Below are 26444 nucleotides of genomic sequence, written 5' to 3'. Positions count from 1 at the left end.
TTCACTGCCTGCCCCATGCCTGATCTGCACAGGAGAAAACCTCTTCCATGAAGGGATTTTGCTCCATCTGATCCCGTTTGTCCAGGCTGTTCCATGTGGATATTGCCAGGCTGGGGCACACTCCCAGCAAGCATTCCCAACACAGCACAGAGCACAGGGGCTAGGAAAAGCTGCCAGAGGATGCAGCCCCCAGGTGGGGTGGCAGTGGCAGTGACAGCAGCAAATTCCCACAGTCTGATGGCACAACAGAGAGACAAAGGCCAGCAGTGCCCACAGGATGAGCAGGTTTAATTCTGCCCCCTGCAATGCCACATCCTGGCAGGGAATCTCCCGGGGAATATAAACTCTCAGGGTGTACAAAATGCAGCACCTGTCACCCTGATCCTGCTTAAACTCAATGTGTGGGGCCAAACCCCCTCACAGGTAAACATTGACCTGACCTGGATCAGTCTCCAACACGGCCCCAGTTCTCACCTCCAGCCTGCTCCCAGGGCTGCCACCACATTCCTGACAAGGTGGCAAAGGCCATGGCTGCACTGACACGAGCACAGGGCCATCACTCCATTCAGCACCATCCCTCATCCCTCCCACAAGTCCCAAATCCCTGTGCCATGGCCAGTGCCTGCCCTGAGCCCAACCAGAGGCTGTCACCCAGCCCTGCAGCACCCAAATCTGCAATCCGGGAAATTTTTCCACTGGAATTTGCTGCACTTTTCCCCTTCAGCATTATTTTCAGGAAGTAACAAATCCATCACAGTGCAAGGGACAAAAAAGGTGATTTAAGGAATGTTTTACTCTCACACTCCTCACTTCACCCCTCACAACCACCACAGCACGAAACAGACGTTTAGAAATTAGTGTTCAGTAGCTGCCATTGGAATTTTAAGGAATACCAATAAAGCCTTGACAAGTATTTGGCGAATTCCTCAACACAGGTTTTCCTTCCCCATCTTTGTCAGTGTCCAGCACAATTCCCTGTTCCTCTTTGGTCCCCAGGAGGTGCAAGAGGAAATGTCAGTCGTCGGCTTCACCTCCTCAGCATCGCCTCATTAATCCAGGAGATAATTCGAAGATAATAAATCTGGTCAGTGGTAGAAGATCATCACAGGGAAGCATATTCCTGCTCCTGTAACCTGTTCTCTGATCAGTAACTACTTTCCAAACTCAGTTATTCCAGCTAAAGCACAGCAGCACAATTTGGAGGGACACAAGTTTTCAGCCTTGTGTGAGTGAAGAGAGAAACACCACTGGGAGAAAATCCTGAAGTTTAAAACCCTATTCCTCACTTCCTTGACTAAAGAACCTCTTAAAATCCAGTCTGGATTGTGCAGGAAAGCTCCTTTGCCCTGCTTGGAAATTGATTTCCCCTAACATCTACAAAAGGCATTTATCAGTTATTCCAACTGATTCAATTAATTACACTAAGGAAAAGAGAATACAAATAAATAGGAAAAATATTTGGCTCAAGTTTTCCTTGGGAATGAATTGGAAGCTCACCAGCAAGGCTGTCAGAGAGGCAGAGTGTGTGATATAAAATATGTATGTGAATATATATATTTATATATATAAATATATATATTTTTATACACACATATAAAAATACCTATTATACATATTTATATCACAAAGTATCTATCTCACAAATATCTGCCCTATATATATAACCACAAATATTTTTATATCACAAACTCTACCTACAAACCCCCACATTCCCCCCATTTTTAGGAATGTAACATTTTTAGGGATCCTAAAATCAAACACATGCAGTGCTGTACAAAGGAAAATAAACCACCATTTTATCCCATTAATTCCAAGATGTGCTGCTGGGTGTGTTTTCCTGTAAGCTCTTGTGACTTGTCCATGAAGTGCACTCAGAATTGTCAGGATCATGAAATCCATTTGGAATTTTACTGTCTCTGCAGTATCCAGTGGGATGAGTTTTTCCAAAATTATTCCTCCCAGACTGAGCGCATCTCTTCAAGTTCCTTCTCACCTTCTGCATCCTGGAAATGCAAGAGGGGAACAGATAAATGTACAGCTCAACTGAAACAAATAAGAACACCATTTCCCTTCTTTTTCTCCAACCCCAAACCAGCTTTTAAGCATATAGAATAATGGAATCTTGGAATGGTTTGGGTTGAAAAGGACCTTAGAGCCTATCCAACTCCTGGGCAGGGACACCTTCCACTGTCCCAGGTTGCTCCAAGCTCTGTCCAACCTGGCCTTAGACACTGCCAGGGATCCAGGGGCAGCCACAGCTTCTCTGGGCACCCTGTGCCAGGGCCTGCCCACCCTCATGGGGAAGGATTTCCTCCTAATATCTGATCCAAGCACAATCTCTTTCAGTTTGAAGCCCTTTCCCCTTATCCTGTCACTCCAGGTCCTTGTCAATAGCCTCTCTCCCTCTTTCCTATCAGTTCCCTCCAGGCACTGCAAGGCCACAGTTAGGGCACCCTGAAGCTTCTTTATTCCAGGCTGAACAATCCCAATTCTCACAGCCTTTGCTCACTGCAGAGCTGTTCCATCCCTCCAGCCACCTCCTTGTCCCTCCTCTGGATGCGCTCCATGTCCTCCCTGTGCTCAGGACCCCCGAGCCACATGCAGTGATCCAGCTGAGATCTCACTGGAGCAGAGCAGAGGCAGGACCCATTTTTGCTCCCTGCCCATCCCAGATTCCCAGCTGAGTGTTACCTCTTTGGTGTTGCCTGGCAGCTCTGAGGCAAGGTTCATCCACAGCACAGCTGCTGAGGTGTTCCCAAGGTCCCTGTAGCACTGGGAGGGGAAATGGCAATGGGAGAAGGGTTAAATGGGAAAAAACAGGCAGCAAATGTAACTGGGCAAGTGCTGAAAGAGCTATTTCTGCCTGTTAACCCCTTGCAATGGCATCTCCTGCAGTATCCCCCATTCACAAAGCATCAGAAGCACCACCAGGTCTCGGAATATCAAATATATTTGACTCCCTTTCATTTTGGGCAAGGAGATTGGTTTTTGCTTGGACATTTTAAGGTGTATCCATGGTTTGCACCATTTTCAGAGCTCTGTTTTGATTTCCAGTTGCTATTTCCCCTCTTCCTCTCACCATTTTCTCCACAAAACTTCTCTCCTGGGAGCACATGGCCATTAAAAATGTAATAAATAATATTTACAGGAGTCTCGGGTCCCAAAATAGGTGTGACATATTCTCCATGAGACCAGCAGCAGAGGCACAGCGATCCCTCTGGGAACAGGAAGATTTTCAGTGCCCAGAGAGTCTTGGAGGTATTTGGAGACCATGAAATACACACAGGAAGAGGAGGTGGGTGCTAAAATCCTGCAGCAAGAAGGCTCAAGACTCTCATCTGGACAGGGAAAGAGAAATACTTTATCCTTTACTTCTCCCCATGATTCTCTGGCTGTATTAGCACAGAAGTCATGGTGGGGAAGGATTAAACCTCCAGCCCATTGCTGCCAAGTCACTCTTCCTGCTTTATACAGAATTTCATCTGTTAAAAACCAGGGATGCTCCACAAGCTGACTCAAAGACAAAACCCTTAAATTGTAAAGCCCCTGCATGAGGCAATTTGGCCTAAAGAGATTTGAAAGACAAAAGGAAGTATTATCATCTTATAAAATCTCACTCCTGCATGGAGTATTTTCCACCTGGTCAGCATTTTACAGCCAAAGATGATTTTTAATACAAGGATTTCTCACCCTCTAAACAACCAAGAAGTGAGTGGTTACCTTGGCAATGTAAACTCTTCCTGCTTTGGAAAATCCTGGGCTCAGCTCCTCGACCTACAGGAACAGAGGGAGAGTGTGCCAGGGAAGAGCAGGTATTAGGATATGCAAGGACACAGTTAATTCTTACATCAGGCATATTGCAGCTCTTACAGGAAAAAAAAAAAAGTTGATGGCAGGAGGGAGAATCCTAATAAACACATAAAGCACTGTGTCCCTGTGAGCTGTGCAGGTCAGGGATCTCCTTTCTGGGCACATTCCCAGATTTCCTTACCCTCAGGAAGTTCTGCAGAGCGTCCTGCACCGTGGCTGTCGGGGGAGCCTCGAACAGTGCCGACACTGTCCTCTTCTCCAGCCAGCCCAGGTGGGCAACCTGCAGAGAGCAGAGGGCAACCTGGTGACCCACCCCACACCAGCAGGGGCACAAGGGCCTGGGAGCTGCTCCCGACCCCAGGAGGAAGCCAAACACCTCAGCAGGGTTGGAATATTCCAGAGGAGTATCCAAGCCAGCCACAGATTTCAACCCAATTTGCTTTCCCTTGTCCTGAGTCAGCTTTTGCAGCTCCATCCATCTGGGATTTGGATGGCTCAGACGATGGAAGGAAGGCTGTTTTTACTGAGTAAAGTGCTGGGAACAGTACAGGAGTTTGAGGAGTTTGCAGCTCGGGCTTTTCCTAACCCATTCTTTACCATTTCACCTCCATGCAACAGCAGGGACTACAAATCCGAAGTTGGAGCTCTGCACCCTGCCGAGGCCTGGCCAGGAGATGATGACAAATTCTTACCTGGTAACACCACCTGCCCAGCAGATAGTAGAGCTGAGGGTCCTGTGGCTTCAGTGCAATGGCTTTGTCAATGTGTTCCTGTGGGAAAGCATCACCAGCACGTCACAGCTTGCTCAAAAGGAAATCAAATATCCACGGGAGCAGGGGGAGAAAGCAAAGGAAGAAATCTGCAATTTAACTGTCACGAGCTCTAAAATTACAGCTACAGATCCCCAATTTTCTTAGTGGATTCAGTGAGCACAGAAGAGCAGCATTTCTCCAGCCTCAGGAACAGGAATTACTGCACATGCACACACGAAAGAAGCTGCTCTGCTTTTTACTGCTCCTCCAGAGCTTTGCCATAACCAAAGGCTGATGGGGAAACAATTTCCTGTGGCCTGTTTCAGGTGCACCCTTTTCCCCTGGAACATCCACAAGGCATCAAAATAATAGAACTAATACAAGGAATAAAAGTAAGGGAAACTTGAGGAAAATTAAATCCTCTTTAAACAGTAACTGCCTCTTGGGAGGGTGCAGGCACTTACTGGAGGCACTTACTCACAGGCACTTACTCACAGGCACTTACTGGAGAAAAACTGGTGCTGTATCTTATCACCACATCATAGTCCCCTGTTTCAAACTCTCAGTCTCATCCTTTACCTAAATTCATTTGCAAGACTCTATTTTTTCTGCCATTATTGTGTGTAAAACTGCAGAGCCAGCCTGGTAACTCCCAAAAGGCATGGCTGGAATCACCTTCCTCACCCCAAACCACCAACTCATGGCATCTCTGAGATCTAACGCTTCCCTAAGAAGAACTGGAGCTACTTTTCCCAATTTCCTGCTGCAGAAATAAGTGTTGTTTGATACTTAGAAAAAGCCCAGAACATCCTTTCCACTCACCTTGAACACATATCCAGCCTGGATGCGCTTGGGAATGCTCTCATGTTCCGACACTTGCCCACTAAGGATGGCGAACCTGCATGGAGAGACACCTACATGAGCCAGCCAGGACTAAATCCACATTTCCCTGCTGTCCACAGCTGCAGAAGGAAGATCTATGAGTGTCCAAAGCCAGGCCAGACAGAGCTTGGAGCAACCTGGGATAGTGGAAGGTGTTCCTGCCCATGGCAGGAGGTGGGACTGGATGAGCTTTAAGGTCCTTTCCAACTCCAACCATCCCAGGATTTTGTGAAGTGCATTAAAGCTTCACACAGGGAATACAGCACATCCCTCCCAGGGATACACATAAGCAGTAAAATTTAGCACCCAGGAAGAAATGAGCTCAAAGGATGAGGCAGCAGGAGGGGTTGGGTGTGACACACAAACTGGCTGCACTGATGGCTAAAATCCAGGAGCAGCACACTTCCACATGTGGAATTTCTCCACTCAGCAGGGAAAACTGTGACAGAACACAGAGCAGAGTGAAGCCACTCCAGCAAGAGGCAGACTATGAGCAGCTCCAATGAACTACGGGGCACAGTGACTGCTACAGGGAAACCCTGGGAAAACCTACCTACATCCTGCAGCTGGGAAACAGAATAACACATGTTCAGTGCTGAAAGTGCAAAGCCATTTAGTTTTGTCCAGTAGGAGACTGTGAGGTGTGAGCCTGAGAAGCAAAGCCCCAGCAAAATCAGTTCTTGCACGAGCCGTGAAATTCAGGGAGGTGAATTCCCTGTGGATTTGCACCCTCCTGTCTCACCTCCCTGCATCACAGTGATTTAAAACCTCCCTCCCTGCATCACTTCCCAAGAAACAACCACTCAGAGAGCTCTGAAGTGGGACAGAATGTGTAGATGGAAGTTTGGCCTCTCATCCTGCTCGGGCGAGAGCTCTGGGAATGGAGGACACTTCCATCCCTTCTCCAAGTTTGGCTCAAAAAAAATACTAGGTGGAACAGCTAGAAAAATAAGTAACATGGCTCATTCTTTCAAAAAATAAAGCTGAAAAGCAGAAAGATGCAAAAAAAATCCCTTTTCCTACACCCACATCTCAGTGCTGCCAGATACCAACACCGAAATCCCAAAGCATCCCTCAGGATGATTAAGCATGGCAGATGTGTAGGAATATGTCAGAAGACCTTTAAATCTCCAATTACACTTTCCTCAGAGTCACCAAATCCCAGAAATCCCCCACACCTCACTGCTCCATTTCCACTGTGTAAGTCACAGCACAAAGTTGCGTTTCCTGAACAATTTACCATTTTGCCTTAAATCTCTTCCTTTAATTTGTTAATTTTCTTGTGGAAAAGCTCTGGTTCAGCTCTAAAATTCTTATTTTTCACAGTAATAGCAAGGGTTAACAGATTAGTGTGTTATAGGACAAAAATCTTTTCCTGCCAGCTGGAAAAGCTCACAGCTCCACTGCCGCACTCTGTTGTGTGTAGATGATGGAATAAGTATTTATAGGATCTTCTCCAGTTTGTTTCCCAACAAACATCAGCCTGGACTAAATATCCCTAACCACAACATGACAGGGGCTGAGAAATACAAGCCAATAAAAAGCTTATTCTCTATGATCATGAGATAAAATATTCCTAGACAATAAATCATGCAGTTGTCTCATGTCAAATATAAATTCCAGGGTTTTTTAACAGTCTGTTGAGATGTTGATGAAAAAGCCATAAAAGCAGCAGTAAATTAAATTTCAGTCCTATTTTGGTGCCATAAAATAAACTAAAAAATATATATGTACGGAAAGAGACTCCTGATCCGATTTTTCACTGTATTTCCAGGAAAGATGATCCTTCCCAACCCAGCTTTGCTGATCCCAGGTTCAGGACCACCAGACTGTTGGGGATTTTCACACCCACAGCTCTGCATTTCTGGGATTTTAGGCTCTGCTTTCTGCTGTTCTCTGTCCTGCTTGTTCAGCTTGGCAGGGTGGAGCCATTTATTCCAGCTCATTCTGTGGGATGCCTAGGGATGAGAGGCACCAGAGGCACTGTGGAGGTGCAGGACCAGGAGAGATTAAAAATGACGATTTAAGGGATTTTCATCCCCTGTAACCAGTGTTTGCTCCTCTATTCTGGATGTTCAAATTCCTGAATTCACCTTCCAGGGCAGACAAGTTTGGGGCACACAGCTCTAATTCCATGCTGTTTTCCCTCCTCTACATTCTGAACTATCTCCTAGCACCTATCCCTACAGGAGCTCCTGCCCCGTAGCATATTGCCAGTGAATTCCCTGTTTAATCCACCTACAGAACAGAAACTGCTCGGCTCATAAATCCAGAATCCGGCTCAAAATGGGCCAGATCTGGGCAGTGATGCACCAAGAGTTAAACCCTGAAGCACTGCCAGGTGTTAAATTAAAGCCATCTCCCAGGCATATCCGGAATGCTGTGACTTTTCAAAATTCCAGGATCTGCCCACAGACAGCCAGATGTACCCACGGAACTGAAAAGGGCTGGTGATCAAGATGTTCTACCAAACTGCCAGACTCTCCAGAAGAAAGGGCACATTTTGGAGACTCATCCAACCCAATCCCACTTCTCCACGACATACAGAACAACTCCAAGGGGGCTGCAGCTCATTACTCCATCCACAACGATGCCTTTCAGCAGGCAGCACTTCATTTCCAGAGCAAAATGTCCAACTCAAACTACACCTCCTGACACAGCACCCACACCATTTCCCTCCGATTTCTCTGAAATCCCTCTGGTTGTACTTCCAATATTACTTTTAGCAGCAGGAATGGAAGCAGAGGCAAATCCACAGCTCACTCTCCTTTCCTGATCCCTAAAGCTGCTGCCTCATGTTGTGCTGCAAACAACCACAGGGAATGCACTGGGAATTCTACAAGGGCACAGTTGCTTCTCACATCATTTCTGAGAGGTTTGTGCAACCACTGATGCCCCTTCCTTCCATCCATCCATCCATGAACGGACTTAGGAGCTTGTCTGTTGTACTCAGCTCATGAAGAAATCAATTTAAATGGACATAAATTCTACCTGCTCAGAGATCTTTTACAATCAAAGCAGGGAATCCCTTTGGTGTCTAAACCCAAGGTAAGAACCAAGTAAGTGTAAGTCAGGAGTAGAGAAGCACTAAGACAATAAATTCCCTGTAAATCCCTCGCCTCTGACACACAAATCCACTCTTAAAGCACTAAATGAATTTAATGCCCAACATTTCTGTCCCTCAGTGGTGCACAAAGGGAAGCAGAGGCACAGATCAGTCCCTCTGCACTTGCCTGTGCAGCCCTGACCAAATTCCCGCTCTGTTCTGCATGGAGATGGCTCCCTTGGGACCGGCTGGCTTCCAACAGCAACCACTACAAGGACAGCTTTGTCCCACAGCTTTGACTCAGAACAGAGCCAGGAAAAGCCTCTCCTTTGTGCTTGGGCAGATCCCAAAGCCAGGCCAGACACAGCCCCAGACACTTACTGCTCTCCCTGCCATTCCTGAGAAATCATTTTTCCTCCTGCTGCCAAATCCTTCCAACCATGCAGCCACAAATCTGTTGCAGCCAGCACTAATTCCCCAGCAGAAATCCTTCCCTTCCCCAAAGTAATTTTTCTTTCTTTGTTGCTTTAAAATGTCAGTAATGACTGAACAACAACGAGGCACTGAGGGGAGAAAGCTTCCTCTGCAATGATAACTCTAGGCAAAGTACCTCCTGTCTTCCTCAGCACCACAAAAAAACTGGGAATTATTTGGGCAGCAGAAGGAAATAAAAAGCGTAGAAGGCAATGGATAAGCACCAAAACCCAGCACAACTTCATCTGTAGGGATCCACAAATCAGAGGCAACTGATAAAACAGAAAATCGACAGAAAATAATGCACACACTCAGAAAAAAACACAGCCCAGGAGACCTGCATCAGCAGGCGTCCCACAGCCTGTGTGGAAAGGCAGTAAAATAACTGGGAATATTTCTATTAAAGTGCCCATTTAGGATCCAGTGGGAAAGAGAAAGATGATGCTGACTGCTGTGTGTAGAACAAAGAATGCAAAGGACCACCACACCAGCACAAACCCACAGCTTGTGTCCTGCACTAAATTCCTCCACTTTTGTCTGAAAATCTATGAGGAATAATACTGGAAAGACAATATGGGTGGTGAGAGATAATAAATTATTGCCTATGACAGAAGATAATAAAGGATCAGGGTCTTCAGCAAGGGCATTAGTCACCCTTAGAGAGAAATATGACAAAATGAAACTGTAAATTAAAGGAAGTGTGAACAACATTCTCTGATCACTTCTCCTGAGAGCTTAGGCATCAAATCCACCCCAAAAAAGCTTTAAAGCCTCTGCTGTTTTTTCTCCTCAGGGTAAATTCAATTAGCATAAAGAAAGACTGCAATTAAACCAGCTTGTGACCACCTCAGAGCGGGGAAGGGAGTAATTTCCTGTTCTATTCATGGCAGAAAATAGTAATTCGTGTGCTGATAAAGGGAGTTACATATTCATTCCCAAGAAATCCCACGCCTCCCACATGCTACTCTGCTGTTTCCTTTCTCCAGCTGCCCTGGAGAATTGGAAGCAAGATGGAGCTGTGTAGGAGCCTTATCCCTGTTTGGGAAAGGGGCCTGAGGGGCCAAGAATTGTCCCAAACTCGAAATTCCAAGCCAAAACTGTCAATAGACCCTGGAGTAGAACCTTGCTTTGTAAAATACAAATTTCAAGATTCACCCTGGCAACTAAACCCCATTCATTCAAAGATGTTAAGCTAGCAGAGCCCAACACCATGATCTGCTGGAGATTTTCCTGCCCCTAAATTCCTCCTTCCTAGCAAAGCTTTGATTGAGAGCAGCAATTCATCACCAATAGATGAAATGCAGTCTAACATGATAAAGGCATTTATTCAGATGCCAGTAGTTCAAAACAACCCTTCAAACAAATTTACTCATTGCAAGAGCACAGATCTTGTTTGGTAAAGATGCTCAGCAATCCGTTTTCCCAATAATTTTCATTTAAAAAAATAAATTCACTTTTATTCTAATTTAAGTGTTGTCAGTCCTTCAGAGCAAGTGCTGACAAACACCATTCACGGAGGAATTCCCCAGAGCAACAGAAAAACACATTCCCTTATCTGCACAAATATCTGTGCCATTCCACAAACTCTCTTTTGGAGTAATTTTTAAAGTGCCAGAAAACACTTCCAGAAGACTCTAAAAGCCTGTCTGCCAAGAGTGATGGTTCTCCTTCCCCCAGAATTAAGAGGAAAATAAGGAATTTGGCACAGCCCCAAGCCCACCCTCCCAGGCCTGGCTGACAGAGTCAAACACATCCCTCTCGCCCCAAAGCAGCTCCATTTGGGAGCTTTTACTCCAGAACTCTTCAGAGGGAAATTCATAATTCAATTGGTGTAAGAAAACTCGAATTTATTCCTATAACCACAACCAAACCTACTGTCTGTCAAGTTATTCCTTACACCCAGTAAGCAAAGCTGTTAAAAATGGCTTTTTATGGAAAACATCACCAGTGTGTGTTAGTGTGGCACAGTGCAAGTAACAGCAAAAAGGTTTAGGGAGTTTGTATTTATTATTTTTCTAACTGCAGCTCAGCTCACAAAAACCTTGAAGTCCTTTTCCTGCGCTTTTTAAAAGCAAGAAGTGAAAAGTCACATACCACTGGTGGCACTCAGGACTTTGATCCCATTTCTGCAAGGCAAGTTCCAACTCTTCCTTCCCTGGAACAAAAAAGTAGTCAGAGGTAAGAAATTCAGTTGCTTTCTCCCCCAGTTGCTTTCTCTGATGTTGTCAGAGTAACAAAATGGCATAAAAGTCACATATTTGTTAATTTGATAATGCATTTGGCTTGAAAACATTCCATACGTAATTTTATCCACTGGCAGACTCAAAAAGCTGAAAACTAAGCACCTAGTGATGGCTAAAAGGACAACATAAAATTTAAAATTCCATGTTTAAATGGCTCCACTGATTTCTAGAAAAGAATATTTACATTAGCTACAGTATTAACTCTGTCTAGTTATGTGCATAATAAACAGGACAGAATTTATTTAGATCAGTACCTTTTGTTGCACATCTTAACTGAAATAAAGATGATTTTTGTTCTATTCTGACTCACCTAAAACCTTGCAGACACCTTCGAGGTGGTAAAAAAGAAGAGGGAATGAAATTAAAGCGACTCCCCAAAGCAAATTCAAAAATGTTTTTTTATATCTGCATGTGCTGGCAACACAGAAAATCCAGTGTGCTACAGCCAGTTTATTTTATATTTATGATTTACTTTAATAATCACAGAGAAACAGATGACAGGTCTGAGAAACAACTTTCCCAGCTTCACGTAGGTCTCGTTCTATTTTTACTCTTTCAGAAAGCACAATTTTTAAATGCCAACCACCCCACCACCACTTCCCATTCCCCTAAAAACCAGATTACAGGGAAAACCAAAAAAATCCACAGCCCTGCTGGCAGGTGGGGCACTGTAAAGGCGAGTGTCAGCCTTTCTTTGGCCTGGCAGGGAATTCCTTACCCTCGATGGCATAGGATCTCCTCTCGTCCGCGTCCTCCGTCAGCTCCCACATGTCGCTGTGCGCCCGCGCCAGGCGCCACAGGAATTCCTGCTGCCCCGCGTACTGCAGGGGAAACACATCCCACATCAGTGCTGGAGCCCCAGCAGTGGCTGAGGCAGCTGGGAAAGGAGCTCAGCCTGGAGCAAAGGAGGCTCAGGGGGACCTTTTTCCTCTCCACAACTCCCTGGCAAGAGGGGCAGCCAGGGGGTCAGGCTCTGCTCCCAGGGAAGAAGCGATAGGACAAGGGCAAATGGCCTCAAGCTGTGCCAGGACAGGTTCAGGTTGGACACCAGGAGGAATTTCCTGATGGAAAGGGTGGTCAGGCACTGGAATGGGCTGTCCAGGGAGGTGGTGGAGGATTACCCACCCCTGGAGGTGTCCAAGGAAGGACTGGACGTGGCATTCAGTGCCCTGGGCTGGGTTACAAATTTGAGATTGGGCACAGGGTGGACTTTGAGTGAAGAAATCCCTCCTGACCTCCAAGGTGACCCTGCCCTGGTGCTGGAAAATACAACAAGGCACCTTTACCGCCAGCTTGTTGTTGAGGAGCAGCTGGAATCCCTCTCTCTTGTCCTGCTCATCCCCACGGTGCAGGCGGTCAGCCTGCTCCAGGAGCTGCCCCAGCCCCTCCTCCAGCGAGGAATCCGGGAGCAGAGGGCTTTCATCCTCGGGGACAAGATCCAGGGAATCCCTGCGCATGGTTCTCACTGTGTCACAGCTCACTTCATCATCCCCTTCCTCGCTCTCCCGCTCCGACTCGCGGTCGTAGTCGGACTCGGCATTGGCCGTGGTGTAACTGTGGGGGAAAAAGCCAACACCAAATCAGTTTGAGGAGCTACTCCTCAGGAGAGGAACTGTATCTTGGCTTATCCCAGAGAAAACTGCACAACCCAGGTGTCTCCAACAATCTCATTTCTCGTATCGCCCTCAAAAAGCTGAAGGATGAAGGTGACCACAAAGTTAAGTCTCAAGTCAGTTTTGAGCAACCTGGGCTAGTGAGATGAGCTTTAAATCCATTCCCACCCAAACTATTCCAGGATTCTGTGTCCCCACCTCTCCTGCACAGCCTGGCTGCTCCTCCCTCTCAGCCCTTCTAACTTCAATATAAGAGAATTAAGCAGCTAAAAGCAGAGTTGTTAACTGTTTAACAATGCAGTTAAACAGATGGGCTTAACTTTAAGAAAAGAGAACTTCAGCAATCCCTGTGAAAATGGAACCTGAGGGGTTTAGCCTGTTCCAGGGAATTTCAGGCACAACAGCTGTCCTGGCAACACCTCATGCCTCCACCATCCTGAACGTTAAATGCTACACAGCCTGTTCCCACTGCCACCTGGAAAGCTGCGGAACAGCAGGAAAGCCACCAGGACTATGTCCCACGAGCAAGGAATCCAGCAAGGATTCACCACATGTGCAAAAAGCCAGGGAATGATCAGCAGCTGAAGCAGACAAACAAACCAGGACATGGTTTGGGGGGATTATGCTGGTGGGACTCCATGACTTTGGTCTCTCCCAACCTCGGTGATTCTGCAAAGCTTAGATCAAAGCTTCTGAAAATGGTTAAAATTGAGCTCCCCAGGCAGCCAAGCTGGGAATTTAAAATAATTTAAGAGAGAGGGCACAAATCAACCAGTCATTTCAAAATGTGCACTTTAACACGTGGATTTTGTTGATTTAAAGTGAGTAACTGCCCAGGAGAACTTCAAAAGTTCTGTTGGAACTGAATTCCCTTCAGCCTGGGGGCCTTGGGTACTTCCAGCTGTGCTCCCTTGTGTCCTGGCTGGATTCCTCCTCCCAGGGACAGCCCCGTGGCCCTGCCTTTGTCTGGGGACACAGATATGTGACCACAGCCCCTATCTGAAGGGGGCAGAGGCAAGGCTTTGCCCACACTCAGATAACAAGACACATTTGGCTATCAAAGCTTCACTTGCCCGAGAACCATCCCTAATTCTCAAGAATTCCCCTCTCTGCTCCCTCACCACCACCTCCAACCCTCACCCAGAGATTCAAAACCTCACCATTTTGTCCTGAAACATTTTAAGGCAAGAAATAAAGCATCAACCTCACCACTGCAAAGGCAGGAATGCAAGGATGCCATGCTGGAGATGACACTGAGTTAATGGATAATGCAACACAGGGGGTAGGTGACACTGGCACAGCTCTGTCTCAGATTAAAACCCTCATTTATTTACATTTCTTAACATTAATGGCATCCGCCTCATTTTCAATAACTAAACACAAACTCTTCGAATTTCCTGATTTCCCCATCCTAACCCCCAAGATTTTACTGGCAGCTGCCAAGATTTTAGTCCTTCAGCTCAAAAAACCACCGTGTTTTCTCCCAGACAGCTCCTATGAGAATCTGCCAGTTCAAACGGACAAGGAAACCTGAAATTTTCAGGGAAATTAAGGGATTTAGATGTTATCAGCCTGTTTTTTTGAGTTTACAATGATGGAAAGCTCTGGAATCCTTTAGTATGGTGATCTTGAAAGAAAACAGAGCCCATGGAAAGAGAAGGTGAAGAAGCCCAAAGACCTAAGCCATACAGGGAAATTAAGCAGCACAAACCCCCTGAAAACTCTTGACAATTTCTGGGAATTCTGTCTGAAATTGGAGAAGCTGCTCACGCTCACATGGTTTACAAAATAAAGCTGAAATGTGGGTTCTTTGTTCTGAATCTCACTGGAATAATTCAACTGTCAGCAAGGAACAACCGGCTGGAATTTATCTGTTGGCAACAGGCTCCTCCTTCCTCCCAGTGCCTGCTCCAAAGCTTCAGTAGCTCTCCCCAAAATTTACATTTCCTACCCTGAAAATGTTACTTTTCCAGCACATTTACATCCCTAACAGACAATTTTGCACACTATAGGCAGCTGGTCCTGGCCAGATTGATGTTATTATACCTCTCTGTGTAGGACCAGAGCAAGGCATTACCTGAGATTCCAGTTTTAAATCAGATGAGAGCTGCTGATCCACCAATCCCCATACTGGTCATTACAGCTAATTACAGATTTTAATTAAAATGTAAGGACTCCTCCAACCACTGCTGGATTCCCACTAAATTAACGACTTTTTGCAGTGAAATACACCCTTGTCCCCTCAGGAGGTGCCTTTTCTGAGACTCTGAATTGCTGCCCTCTGTCACAACTTAGGATCTTCCATGATGTGAGGACAGCCAGGGCTGGCATGTGTGGACAAAACCCCCTTTCTCACCAGTTTTACACAAAACCATTGTCCCCCTTGTGACTCAGGGCATCTGCTGTTCCCCAAACATCCAAGTCCTGCCTTCAGAACCAACTCTACAGTTTAAAAATCTGCTCTGCAGCATCGTTACCTATAACATCACCGTGAATCACTCCCTCCCTCATTCCCCTCTCATTCCAACACCCACCTGAGCTGAATGAAGCCCTACAGCCCCAACGAGACCACAGCAGCTCCCTGCTGCCTCACCAACTCCAGCTGTTAGAGACAAACACGAGTTTAGGGCAGTCACAGATCCCTGTGCTTTGTCCTGGGAGGACAAATGCCTGCTGCCAAGTGCCAGCTGGCACAGGCTGACAGGTCATTTAGTTGCCCAAATTCCCCCTGAAATGCTCCCACTGCTGTAAAATCTCTCTTGAAATGACATTTCATCCCAGATGCCCTGGAAAAATGTATATATATTTATATATTTATTTGTATGTATATGTGTATCTATATACACATTAAAATACACATATATTTGTGTGTATGAAAAAATGAAACATATATTAATATAATATATATTGTCTAGAAAGTTTTTTTCCAGACTCTCTCGCTCCACGGCCAGCTGGGATTTGTACTTGCACTCTTTCAGCAAGTCTACCAAATTATTCCTTTAAAAATCCTAAAAATACATATATACTTTTATTTTCTTTCTCTGAAAGTCAGGATTATTGGAGATCTGAGTCTGGCCCTGGCAGTAACACACTGTAATAAAAGCAAATTAAAACAGACTGTGAGGGGGAAAAAAAAAAAATCCCTTTTTTATGTTATAAACTGCCCAGATGTGCCACTAAATCCCCTAAAACATCTGTCCCAGAGCTCTGCTTACCCCCCTTCACTCTCTCCATCATCTGTGTTGGCATTTCCTGAGCTGGCTGTGAAATAAATGGAGCTGGAGCCTGTGGAGTCACTTCTGTCCCTGGTGAAGGGGAACTTCCTCCGGCGAGTCACTCGCTGGGTTTCTTCCAGGTGGGTCCTTGAGGAAAAGAAAAAGGAAGAGAAATAAATATTTGGTAGTGAAATACCTGCTATTGCCCTTCTCCTCTCCAGCAGACTCCACCCAATTCCCTTTATATCCAAAGGATTCACAAGATGATTTACTCCTGTTTATACAAACTCAAATGGAGCTAACGTATTCTGCAGGTAAAGCAAGCCCTACTCCATGTGCAATCCATGGACAATCCATACAGAATCCAAAGATGTGATGTTCATCCAGCCTCTTCATTGGGAACTGGAGTGACAGAACGGATTCAGACTGGAAGAGGGAAAATTTAGGTTGGATATGGGCAATGAATTTTTCCCTGTGAGGGTGGTGCAGAACTGGAATGGATTTCCCAGAGAAGCTATGACTGCCCCATCCCTGGAAGTATCCAAGGCCAGGTTAGACAAGGCTTGGTGCAACCTGGGATCATGGAAGGTGTCCCTGCCCATGGGAGGTCCCTTGCAGCCTGAGCAATCTGGGATCCTGAGGCTGTTTTCCCGTGCCAGGGAGTGGCCAAGCCCAGGACAGAAGGGCAGTACCTGACTTCCCCCACGATCTCCACTGCCAGCTGCTGGAGGCTGTTGCGCAGCTCCTCCACCTCCTTCCTCAGCTCCACGATGTTCCTCACCACGAAGTCCAGGCGCTCCAGCAGCTGCAGCTGCTCGTCCTGCCTCAGCAGGGGGCTGGGCACGGCTCCATCACCCGAATCCGCCGGGAGCAGCGCGCCGGGAACAGCCTGGGCTGCACCAGAGCACAGGGAGGTCGTTAAACCCAAAGGGGAAAGGATTCCACGGGGGAAACCTGACCACAGCTCTGCTGGCAGAGGCTGTGAGGCTTCATCTTGATAGGGACACCAGGCTGATCACAGGGATGGAGCAGCTCTGCTACAGGGAAAGGCTGGGAGAATTGGGATTGTACAGCCTGGAAAAGTGAAGGCTCTGGGGTGACCCAACTGTCCCTTCCAGTGCCTGAAGGAAGGATGGGAAGAGACTGTTTACAAGGGCCTGGAGTCACAGGATAAATGGGAGCAGCTCCCAACTCGAAAAGGGGGGATTTAGATGGGATATTGGGAAGAAATTCTTCCCTGTGAGGGTGATGAGGCCCTGGCATAGGTTGGCCAGAGAAGCTGTGGCTGCCCCATCCCTGGAAGTGTTCCATGCCAGGCTGGATCTGCATTGGGGCACCCTGGGATAGTGGAAGGTGTCCCTGCTCATGGCAGGGATGGAACTGGATGAGCTTTAAGGTCCCTTCCCATGCAAACCATTCCAGAATTCCGTTATTCTATGATCACTGTGAAAAACATGCTTTCACTTTCTATTCCTGAAGTTTTGCAAAAACGTGGCTAACACCCAGCAAGTTCAGGGTTCTGAAGCAGCATTTCTAAAAGTCCAGCATCCCAACGTCACTTCCCCCTATCCCAGCCCCATTCCAGCCCCACTGCCCCATTCCATTCCCATTCCCCGCATTCAATCCCTATTCTCCCCTCCTCCAGCGCCATTTCCCCCATTCTCCCTATTCCAACCCCACTCGTCTCTACTCCATCCCCATTCCATTTCCTCCGTTCCTCCCTATCCCGTTCTTCCCATTCCAGCCCCATTCCCCCAAATCCCATTTCCCCAGTTCCGGCTCCATTCCCTCTACTCCAACCCCAACGCCAACTCCAGCCACATTCCTCCCTCATTCCAGTCTCCCTGCGCATATTCCAGCCTCATTCCCGCCTATTCCCGTTGCACCGCGCACACACCAGCCCCGTTTCCCTCACTCCAAGCCGGCTTTCCCGCCGCCCCATCCCGCTCGTACCGTGGCTCGGCGGCCCCGCCGCCTCCTTGGAGCGGCGGCGCATGGCCCAGAGCAGCCCGAGGCCGATGCCGGCGCCCGCCGCCAGCGCCAGCGCCACCCCCAGCCGGGGCCCGGCCCGGCCCGGCTCCGCCACCGGCACCGCCATGGCCGCTCCGGGCGCGCGGCTCCGCCCGCGGCGCGCCGCGATGACGTACAGATGCGACAAATGGGGGGCACGGGCGGTGACCGGAGCCGCGCCGCTGTCACCCTCCGCCGCTGTCACCCTCCGCCGCTGTCACCCTCGCAGCCGCCGCCGCCACCCCCAGGCGCTGAACCCGCGGAATTCCCCGGGAAAATCCCTCCTCGGCCGCCAGCTCTGCGCCCGCCGCCATCTCGGCCCTGGCCCGGCGCGGTGACAGCACTCGGCCTGGGCGGGGGGCACAGCCCGCGGGTCTCCGCACTGCCCCTGCTCTGCGGGCGTGCCCGAGATGGGATCCAAGCCCTTTTCCTAAAAAATGATTTCCAGAGAGACCTGGTGCTCCGCTCCCGCCCTTGCAGCCTTTCAGAGCGGCGAACACCTCCACGAGGGGGGAACATGGGAGGAAACCCCGCTGGGTTTGGTGTTCAGCTTCCAGCAGTGCGGGACAAATGGGCCCAAAAAATGGGAATTTGGGATCAGAGGCGCAGAGCCACCAGTTTTTGGGATGAGGTAATGGATTCTAGTTGGAATAGGCAAAGGAGACAGGAATGGCCAAGCAGTCATCCCACGCCTTTGGGGATGGAATTCTCTCTTCTACACGAAACGTGGTAGGTGGTTACATTCCTGGTGGGATCCCCCAAGAAAAGCCTCTTTATCCCAGAACCACAGAAACTAGAAATGCCTTTTTCTGGAAGAGCCAAAGGTTTCTGTAGGAAAAGGCACCAGTCAGGAGAGGGAAAACCAAGCCCTTTGCGTGCTCCCTGCTCCTGGGAGCTTGGGCGACAGCAGGATTTGGGCAGAGCCAAAGAACCTTTTGCTTCCCTTTATCTGAATTATTGGGAGCAATTCCAAGCCAGCCCAGTCCAAGAAGAGCTGGGAGCAGCCAGCTTGGAGCCAGAGGGCGATAAACTGGTTTGGGATGATGGATGAGATCCATCAGCACTCCGGCGGCCTCCCAGATTTCGGTATCTCCTCAAGAAATTCAATATTAAAATGTTATGTATAGCTCTGCTCTCATTTTCCTCTTTTTTCCTGACTATATTCTTTTATCCAGGAAAGAGCTGTGTAAGAGTCAGACCAAGAGCTGGGCAGGCTGCCAGAATCCCGGCTAGTTTTCCTTTAATTCCTGGAAAGGTCTGGATTTCATATCCGTATTATTCCCTGCGTAACCACAGACCACACATGCCCAGTGGAGGTCCAAAGGGGTCATGGATTATGGGAATTCTGTCAAAATCTAACCCAAGCAGGTGAAAGGTCCCCATGGTTCATTGGGCAACAGGTTTGCACTGGGACAGGAGAGCAGTGAGCAAACATCCCAGTTGTTCCAGGACTTGGGGAAGAGGCTCTCCCGAGGATGGGAATGATCAAAACAAGCTGATGTTTAACCCATGGGGTGAGGTATCCCACAGAGAACTCCAAATGGACATATTGGGATACGTGGGACACGTTTTAGGAAGAGGAGACCATCAACCTCTGGGTTTTCTTGTGTCTCATCAAACCCAAGTGGGTCAATGACAATGTCAATAATAATAATTAACAACAACAATAATTATAAATATAACAACAACAATTAATAATGATTAAGAACACATAAATAACGGATAGAAAGCACCTCTGCCTGTCCCAGTCCCAGGAAATGAGCTTCTCATCAAATCATGAAGGGATTTAAACCCCCATGTTCTCAGATAAAAACTCAACAGCTGACAGAAAAACCAATTTTTCCTAAAGAAAACATTGGTAATGCTGAACATTCTGCTTCAGGGGAATGTTTGGTCAGATGGTGGGGTGGGAGCAGGGATGCTCTGCAGGGCCCAAGACTCCCCACCTGTCTGGCTCCTGCTGCATCATCTCCCAGTCCTCATCTCCCTGCTGTCATTTCCTGCTCCTTTATCTCCCTGCTGTTAATTTCCTTTTTCTTCGTCTCCCTTATCCATCATCTCCCTGTCCATCATCTCCTTGTTTATTGCCTCCCTGAGCATCATCTCCTGTCCTCTGTCTCCTGATTCATCATCCCTTGTCCCCCATCTCCCTGTCCTCCACCATCCCTGCCTCTCACTTCCAGGTCCATCCTTTCCCTACTCATCATCTCCTGTCCTTTGTCTCCCAGTCCATCATCTCCTCGTCCATCACCTCCTTGTCCCCCATCTCCCTGTCCTACACCATCCTGCCTGTCATCTCCTGGTCCACCATCTCCTGTCCTTTGTCTCCCAGTCCACCATCTCCTGGTCCATCCTTTCCTTGCCCATCACCTTCTGTCCCCTCTCTCCACCTGCTCCATCCAGCCTTTCCCCTCCTGCCCATCCCTTGTTGGGGCGGCAGAGCAAAGACCCCGAGGGATCCGTCGGAGCCCCCCGGGTGCCTCTCACTCCCCAGCCCCGGCGGAGCCCCCCTGACCCCTTTGGGAGCCCTTTTTCCCCCCCACTGCCCGGGGGCGGCGGCGGCGGGGCGGGACCGGGGGCGGCCCCGGGCTCGGTGCCCCTGGAGCGGCGGCGGGAACGGCGGAGCGGAGATGCCGTACGTGCTCATTAGCACCCAAATCCGCCTGGTGAGTCCCGGCGGGACCCCGGGGGTGGGCAAGTCCGGGGGGCGAGCAGGGACCGACCGGGGCGAGTGGCGGAGCCAGCTCAGCCCACGGTGCGACCGCCACCGGTGCCTCTGGCTGCCATCCCGGGATGAGCTGTCCCTCCTGCTGCTCAGGAGGGGGGTGATGCAGGTTTGGGACACCCCCAGCATGGCCAGACTGTGCCCCCAGCTGCCGGTGCCTGCTGTGGGGTGTCCGGCACAGCCACCGGTGCCCACAGCCCGGCTCTGCTCCCCCCAAACCCCCCTCCCGCAAACTTGGGAACTCGCTTGGGAAATTTGCGGCAGGATCCCACGAACGTCCGAGGGGACGGCTCGGCGTGTCCTCGCAGCTGGTTTTCCCTCGTCCCCAAACTGCCATTCCAAGGTGGAAAACACGGCCAAGAGGGTGGACGTGGCTGGGGCTGACAGGAGCTGGGCAGTGGTTGGGATCACTGGCAGGGATCGCTGGCCAGGATCACCGTCCGGGAGCGCTGGTGGGATTGCTGGGTGTCACTATCAGATAAACCACAAAGAAAACGTTACTCCCCGACACTGGCAGCACCCACATCCTGCAGGACTTTGTAGGAACCCACAGCCTTGCATTTTCTGGGGTTTCCCTCTCCTGACAATCATCCCTCCCAAGGCCCGGATATGTCGGTGTGGTTTGGGGCAGGAAGGGGGGACAGAGAAAACAGCAGATGAGCAAAGAGAGGGAGCTGGGTGATGGACATTGCTACTGTTGCCACTGGAGATGTCCCAAAGGAAGCAGCAGTGGAGTGGGAATGGGGACGTGTGGGGATGAGGTACAGGGAGGAGCACATGGATTGTGGCACTGGAGGGAACAACCTGGAGCAGTAGGGCTCAGGCTCCCTTCCGGAGACTTTGGAAACTCTGCTCGTTGCCAAAGGGACAAAGCAAACATTTCCAGCCTGAAACTTGGCATCAAGCTGAGGCTGGAACTTCCCATCCCGACCCTGAACGGGTGAGCAACCGCACTTTCCCGGCAGTGGCCGGGCTGAGGTACCCTCCCAGGATGGGCAGGTGGCTGATGGCAATTCCCTTCCCAAGAAGGCTCTCCCTGGAGCTGTGCTGGGAGCAGGGGGTGGCTGTGTCACCACGTGTCACTCACCACTCCATGCTGTCCCAAAGGAGGCTGGGCCCACCATGGTGGGCGACGAGCACTCGGATCCCCACCTGATGAGCATCCTGGGGGCCACCAAGAGGAACACGCTGGGGAACAACTTGTAAGTCCTCCTCCTTATTTTCCCAAGAAAATGCGGAATGTTTTCACTCCTGGCATTCCCCACAGCACCTTCCAGCTGCACAGTTAATCCCAGGACTCGCATGTGTCCTTGTCCTGCCTGTTAACGAGGAAATGCTGCCTGGTACTTCACTTGGTTCTCTATTTTCCCTTGCTCTGACCCTGTTTTAGCACCTGACCCCCCTCTCCCTCTCTTGATGCTATCCCTGCCTTGCTCTGCCTGTGGCCTTTCTTGGTGCCGAGCCACCCGGAATGCTCACCCTTAGTTCTGTCCCACTCATTCCCATGCCATGCCATGCCATGCCATGCCATGCCATGCCATGCCATGCCATGCCATGCCATGCCATGCCCAGTCTGTACGTCCTGTCTGTCCATCCCATCCCGCTCTCCAGTGTAGCTCAAGGTTTCACTTCCCATGTGCTGTGGTGTGGAGTAGGAGAAGGAGGAAAAGGACAAGGACTGGTGTTCCAGGTGTTAAACAGAAGGGGCATCTCACCCCAACATCTTCCCAAGCTTCCATCCATGGGGCTGGGAAAACCCCCCTAGTCAGCACCAGCCTGGCAAACACCAAAGGCTGGATCCTTGGTTGCTGCGGTGTTAAAATCCAAGTGGGGCAGGAAATTTTAATAATAAGGAGATAAAATGTAAGTATTGAGGGTGTCGTCCACCCCCCCCTTCCCCCATCCCAACCGAATTCCCAGGGGGAAGGATTGCCGGGCTGATCTCTCTCTCTGCTGCTATTCCCAAGGCCGTGGGTGGGCAGAGATTGGCAGCAGTGCCAGCGTCGTGCTGCCACCCGCCGCGCCGAGCCCGGAGTTACGCAATGGGACAGGAGACAGAGTGGGGAGAAACACAAAAGCCTCCAAGAAGGAACTGGATCCTGAGAGATTTGGGCAAGGATCCCTGGGATTTAGGTGGAAAAAGAAGGCGAAGACAGATAAATGCCTCTGTGGTGCCTGCCCTTGCAGGTGGGGGAGCTGCAGCGCTGTAAGGAACAGAAGCACCACGTCCTGCTTGTTTGGGGCAAGGAATACGAGCTTCCTATGGGATCTGCCTGGTGGATTCGCCACCTTTCTCTCCTCCCTGTGGCCTGGAGCATTTTGAGCTCCTCTTGCTCCACCTGCTCCTTGGCACGGCCTGTGTCACAGCTGGGATCTCCGCTGTGTCCCCGCGGCACATCCCTGCGGCACGGCACGTCCTCTCCGCGTGTGCCTGAGCAACAGGGAGGGGGGGAAAGTCCCCTGGTTGGAATGTGGCCGCTGGCACCCCCAAGGGCACAGCCACGTGCCAGCGGGGCGAGCCCAACCACCTCCTCCAGAATCCCAACCAGGGCTGGGAGCTCTGGGATCCGCACTGCGGCCGAGCAGGATTTTCCATCCTCAGCTCCTTCACAAACAGAGCCTGGCTATGGATGCTGCAAACCCCCTTCCCGCAGCACCTTGGGCCCCAAAATTTTAACCATGACCTTGCAGGGAGCCTGAAGGAAAAGCCTGAGCAGAACAGACCTGCCGGGAAACTGGGAGGTAAAGGTGAAGCACTAAAATCCCTGTAATGACGGAGCACACGGATCCTGTTCCGCAGCTCTGCACAGACATATGGCCCCTCATTAAGTCCCACAAGGTGCGGGGAGCAGTGACATGGTCCCTGCCTTCCCTGCCGAGGTCAGAGCCCTGGGGACAGCCAGGTGTGGCATGGGACAGCCAGATGTGGCAAGGGACAGCCAATCCCTGGCTGGGTATGTCCAGCATCCTTTGATCTTAACTGCAGCCTGACGCCTTCCTTCGGAGCTGGGAGCTGAGGGCTAAGGCACCTGCTGACATTCAACGTCCCTGTTCCTCCAGGCATAGCCAAAGCTGTCCTCAGGGGGCTAAAGGAGAGCTGGGCAGAGATCCCTAGAAGGTTAGCAGCTCCATCTCTAAAAATGGCTGCGTGCAGAGGACGCTCCTGCCCCATCCCTGTTGGTGCAGCTCTAGGCTCTCCTGTTTGGCACACCTGGAGGCAGAGCTGGTGGGATCATAACCTAACCAGGGCCAGCACACCCCTCCCAAGGGGAGGCCAGCACACCCCTCCAATCTGGCATGACTTCTCTTTTCCCTGCTGGTGTTTACCTGGAAGAAAAGGCTTTGCAGGTATCCCAGCCCCTCCATCCCGACTGGATGCACAGTCCAGAGACGGCGGCGTATCCAATACCTACAGCGTGCAATCTTCATTTCCCTCAACACACAGCTGTGATAAAACCCTGGGAACTCTTCCTGCCTGCTTTCTACCTCAGCCACTCTGTTTTTTAGGTTCTTACAAATCCCTGCCTCTGCTACTTCCTCTGAATAATGGGAATACTATTTACCAGCTCCCATTGCAAATCTGAAGGATATGTGGTAACCCTCCTGGAGAAAGCAGAGACTTCAAAGACACTTATAATAATGCACATTATCTTTACACCACATCTATAATTACAGCCAAGCACAGTCTGTCTTGAGAAACTGGAAAATCTCTCACATCTCGGAGTTATTTTGTGCTTTAAAGCACTCCCAGATCCAGCACAGCTCGACAATCCAAGCAGGAGCAGCTTTGGAAAGGCTTTTGGATCTTTTTTTATCATTCTTAGTAGGAAAAGCAGGAGAGGCTTTGTTCAGGTGCCCAAACAGGATCCCTAGGGATCCTGCAGCCCGTCATTATCCACTTAGCCAGCCCTGCGAGTCAGCTACAGCTGAGCTGCACTGGGCCTCATCCCAAAAGTCATGTCAAAGGAAAGGCTGGCACATCCAGTGCCAAAGGTCCCACTGGCCAGCTCAGCTCGGCTGTCCCCACCCAATTCAGCCCAGTTTGTGTCTGGTCCCCTCACTGGGGAGCAGCCCTCAAACTTCTGGGATCGAGGGGTAGGAATGTGGGACAGCTTCTGCTCCAAGCACAAAGCCAGCACAAACCACCAGGGAATCAGAGCTGGACAAGGATCCCATTATCAGTTGCCAGGCACTGCTGGAACTGCTGGGGCAGAGGAGCCTGGGCTCTACCTCACCTGGCACCTCCATGCAGGACAGATGGCTACTGACTTTCCAAAGGTTTCCCACCTGGCTGAAGGCAGCACCATGTTCCAATCCCCAAATTCTAAGTCTCCCAAATCCACCCAGCTTACAGACATGCTCTGACAGAGGCAGAACATTGGAATTTCATTCCTTAGAAACCCCTGAACCATTCCTCCCTGCTTAGCTGGGATTCCCCTTCTCTGTGAATTCCCGGGTATGTTCAAAACACGCTCACCTGTGTTTACCTGTGAGCCCCATGCTGCAGGGCCAGCCCAGTTACTGAGCACCACGTGACTCTGGACTGCTGGCCCCTGAGCCACACTCCCATTTAACCTGATCCTTCCCTCCTGGACAGGATTCCCGTGGTTTGGCACCATAGGCTGCGCCTTCCCCTGGGGGTAACCAAGGCCCTATGTCACACGCACCTGTGCCAGCTGTGGCTGCTGGTCTTGCAGGGGTCAGGAGCAAGGCAGGCTCACTTCCACCAGGAAATTCCCGTCTCTTCCTCCCCCAGCTCACTTTATTCCTGTCTTTCCTGGGTGCAGCTGCGAGTACTACGTGAACGACGCTCCGCGCGTGGTCCTGGACAAGCTGGAGAGCCTCGGCTTCCGCGTGGTCAGCATGACTGGCGTGGGCCAGACCCTGGTCTGGTGCCTCCACAGGGAATAGCCAGGGAGAATCCTGCCTTCCACCTGGACAACAGCCTGCTGCAGATCGTCTTATAGGACTGGTGGCCTTTTTCCCCCTTAATTCCTTCCTGTCCCAGACCTCAGGCACTTGGGCAGGGGGAGGAATGGCATAGAGATAGAGCTGGACCCAGTGAAATTTTGCCATCCCTGTCATTTCCTGAGAGCAGGGGGAGGGAGGTATGCCCAGAATCAGGCAGAGGGAACATATGGCTCCAGCTCTGCCTTCAGCGGGATGGCAGTCTGGCAAATTCCAGCTTTTTACGTTTTAATCAAGTATTCAGCATACCCTGGAAGAAGCTCAGTAACAGACCTGCCTGCCTCCTCCTCGGGCTGCCCAGGAAAGTTCCATGCCTTCTCCCAGGCCAGGGAGGTTAGGGAGGGACACCAAGCATGGACACCATCCCATCCCTGAAATCCAAGGGGGAACCACTAAACCTACCCCCAGTGCTCCGAGAATCCTCTTCTCAGCAGCAAGGCTCATTTCCATCTCAGCAGCACCACCAGACTTCCTGATCCCAGACTGCCATCCCAGCCTCACACGGGTTTCCCAAAATAACACAGAAAGGTTGTGTGAGTATTCCAGGTAAAGGCTCCAATCCCAACACTGCTGGAATGTTTGGGACTGTGTATAGCTCCTGCTGTGGGGGTAACATGAATAAAACCTTGCTCCAAAGAGACCAATGCCCTTCTGTGGATTGTTTAAAGCTGTTGTCAAATCCCTCTGGGTGCACGGCTCCCAAACA

General features: G+C 49.9%; 2 protein-coding genes and 1 long non-coding RNA gene across 5 annotated transcripts; 2 read left to right on the top strand and 1 right to left on the bottom strand.

Moving 5' to 3' along the window:
- Nucleotides 1-775: 775 nt before the first annotated feature.
- RMDN3 (regulator of microtubule dynamics 3) lies at nucleotides 776-21650 on the bottom strand. Of its 3 annotated transcripts, none has more exons than XM_085063621.1 (12): nucleotides 21017-21650; nucleotides 16728-16929; nucleotides 16036-16182; nucleotides 12488-12761; nucleotides 11926-12028; nucleotides 11059-11119; nucleotides 5385-5460; nucleotides 4503-4580; nucleotides 3992-4090; nucleotides 3721-3774; nucleotides 2692-2772; nucleotides 776-2003 (listed from the first exon to the last, which is right to left on the bottom strand). In XM_085063621.1, the coding sequence occupies exons 1-12, from the start codon at nucleotides 21105-21107 to the stop codon at nucleotides 1950-1952; spliced, it is 1320 nt and encodes a 439-aa protein (XP_084919747.1). In that variant the 5' UTR covers nucleotides 21108-21650; the 3' UTR covers nucleotides 776-1949. The 3 variants fall into 3 exon arrangements, with proteins under 3 accessions (XP_084919747.1, XP_084919745.1, XP_084919746.1); XM_085063619.1 differs by lacking the exon at nucleotides 21017-21650 and adding an exon at nucleotides 17989-18170; XM_085063620.1 differs by lacking the exon at nucleotides 21017-21650 and adding an exon at nucleotides 17989-18170 and having other exon boundaries at nucleotides 12494-12761.
- LOC146437123 (uncharacterized) lies at nucleotides 18437-19171 on the top strand. The gene is made up of 2 exons (XR_014852816.1): nucleotides 18437-18774; nucleotides 18862-19171. It is a non-coding gene; the product is annotated as an uncharacterized LOC146437123 (long non-coding RNA).
- Nucleotides 20572-26376, top strand: GCHFR (GTP cyclohydrolase I feedback regulator). The gene is made up of 3 exons (XM_085063628.1): nucleotides 20572-20711; nucleotides 21878-21972; nucleotides 25558-26376. The coding sequence occupies exons 1-3, from the start codon at nucleotides 20676-20678 to the stop codon at nucleotides 25679-25681; spliced, it is 255 nt and encodes an 84-aa protein (XP_084919754.1). The 5' UTR covers nucleotides 20572-20675; the 3' UTR covers nucleotides 25682-26376.
- Nucleotides 26377-26444: the final 68 nt, after the last annotated feature.

Source organism: Lichenostomus cassidix, chromosome 5, assembly GCF_008360975.1.
Source record: "Lichenostomus cassidix isolate B80296 chromosome 5, HeHo_3.0, whole genome shotgun sequence".
Lineage (NCBI taxonomy): Eukaryota > Metazoa > Chordata > Aves > Passeriformes > Meliphagidae > Lichenostomus > Lichenostomus cassidix.
This window is presented reverse-complemented; position numbering and strand designations above follow the sequence as displayed.

Coding starts and splice junctions, on each gene's coding strand:
- RMDN3 (XM_085063619.1), bottom strand. CDS start 18,133: ATGGCGGTGCCGGTGGCGGAGCCGGGCCGGGCCGGGCCCCGGCTGGGG. Junction 16,930..17,988: donor GGCGGGGCCGCCGAGCCACG/GTACGAGCGGGA, acceptor GCTCTGGTGCAG/CCCAGGCTGTTCCCGGCGCG. Junction 2,773..3,720: donor GAAGAGTTTACATTGCCAAG/GTAACCACTCAC, acceptor TTCCCCTCCCAG/TGCTACAGGGACCTTGGGAA.
- GCHFR (XM_085063628.1), top strand. CDS start 20,676: ATGCCGTACGTGCTCATTAGCACCCAAATCCGCCTG. Junction 20,712..21,877: donor TTAGCACCCAAATCCGCCTG/GTGAGTCCCGGC, acceptor GCTGTCCCAAAG/GAGGCTGGGCCCACCATGGT. Junction 21,973..25,557: donor AACACGCTGGGGAACAACTT/GTAAGTCCTCCT, acceptor TCCTGGGTGCAG/CTGCGAGTACTACGTGAACG.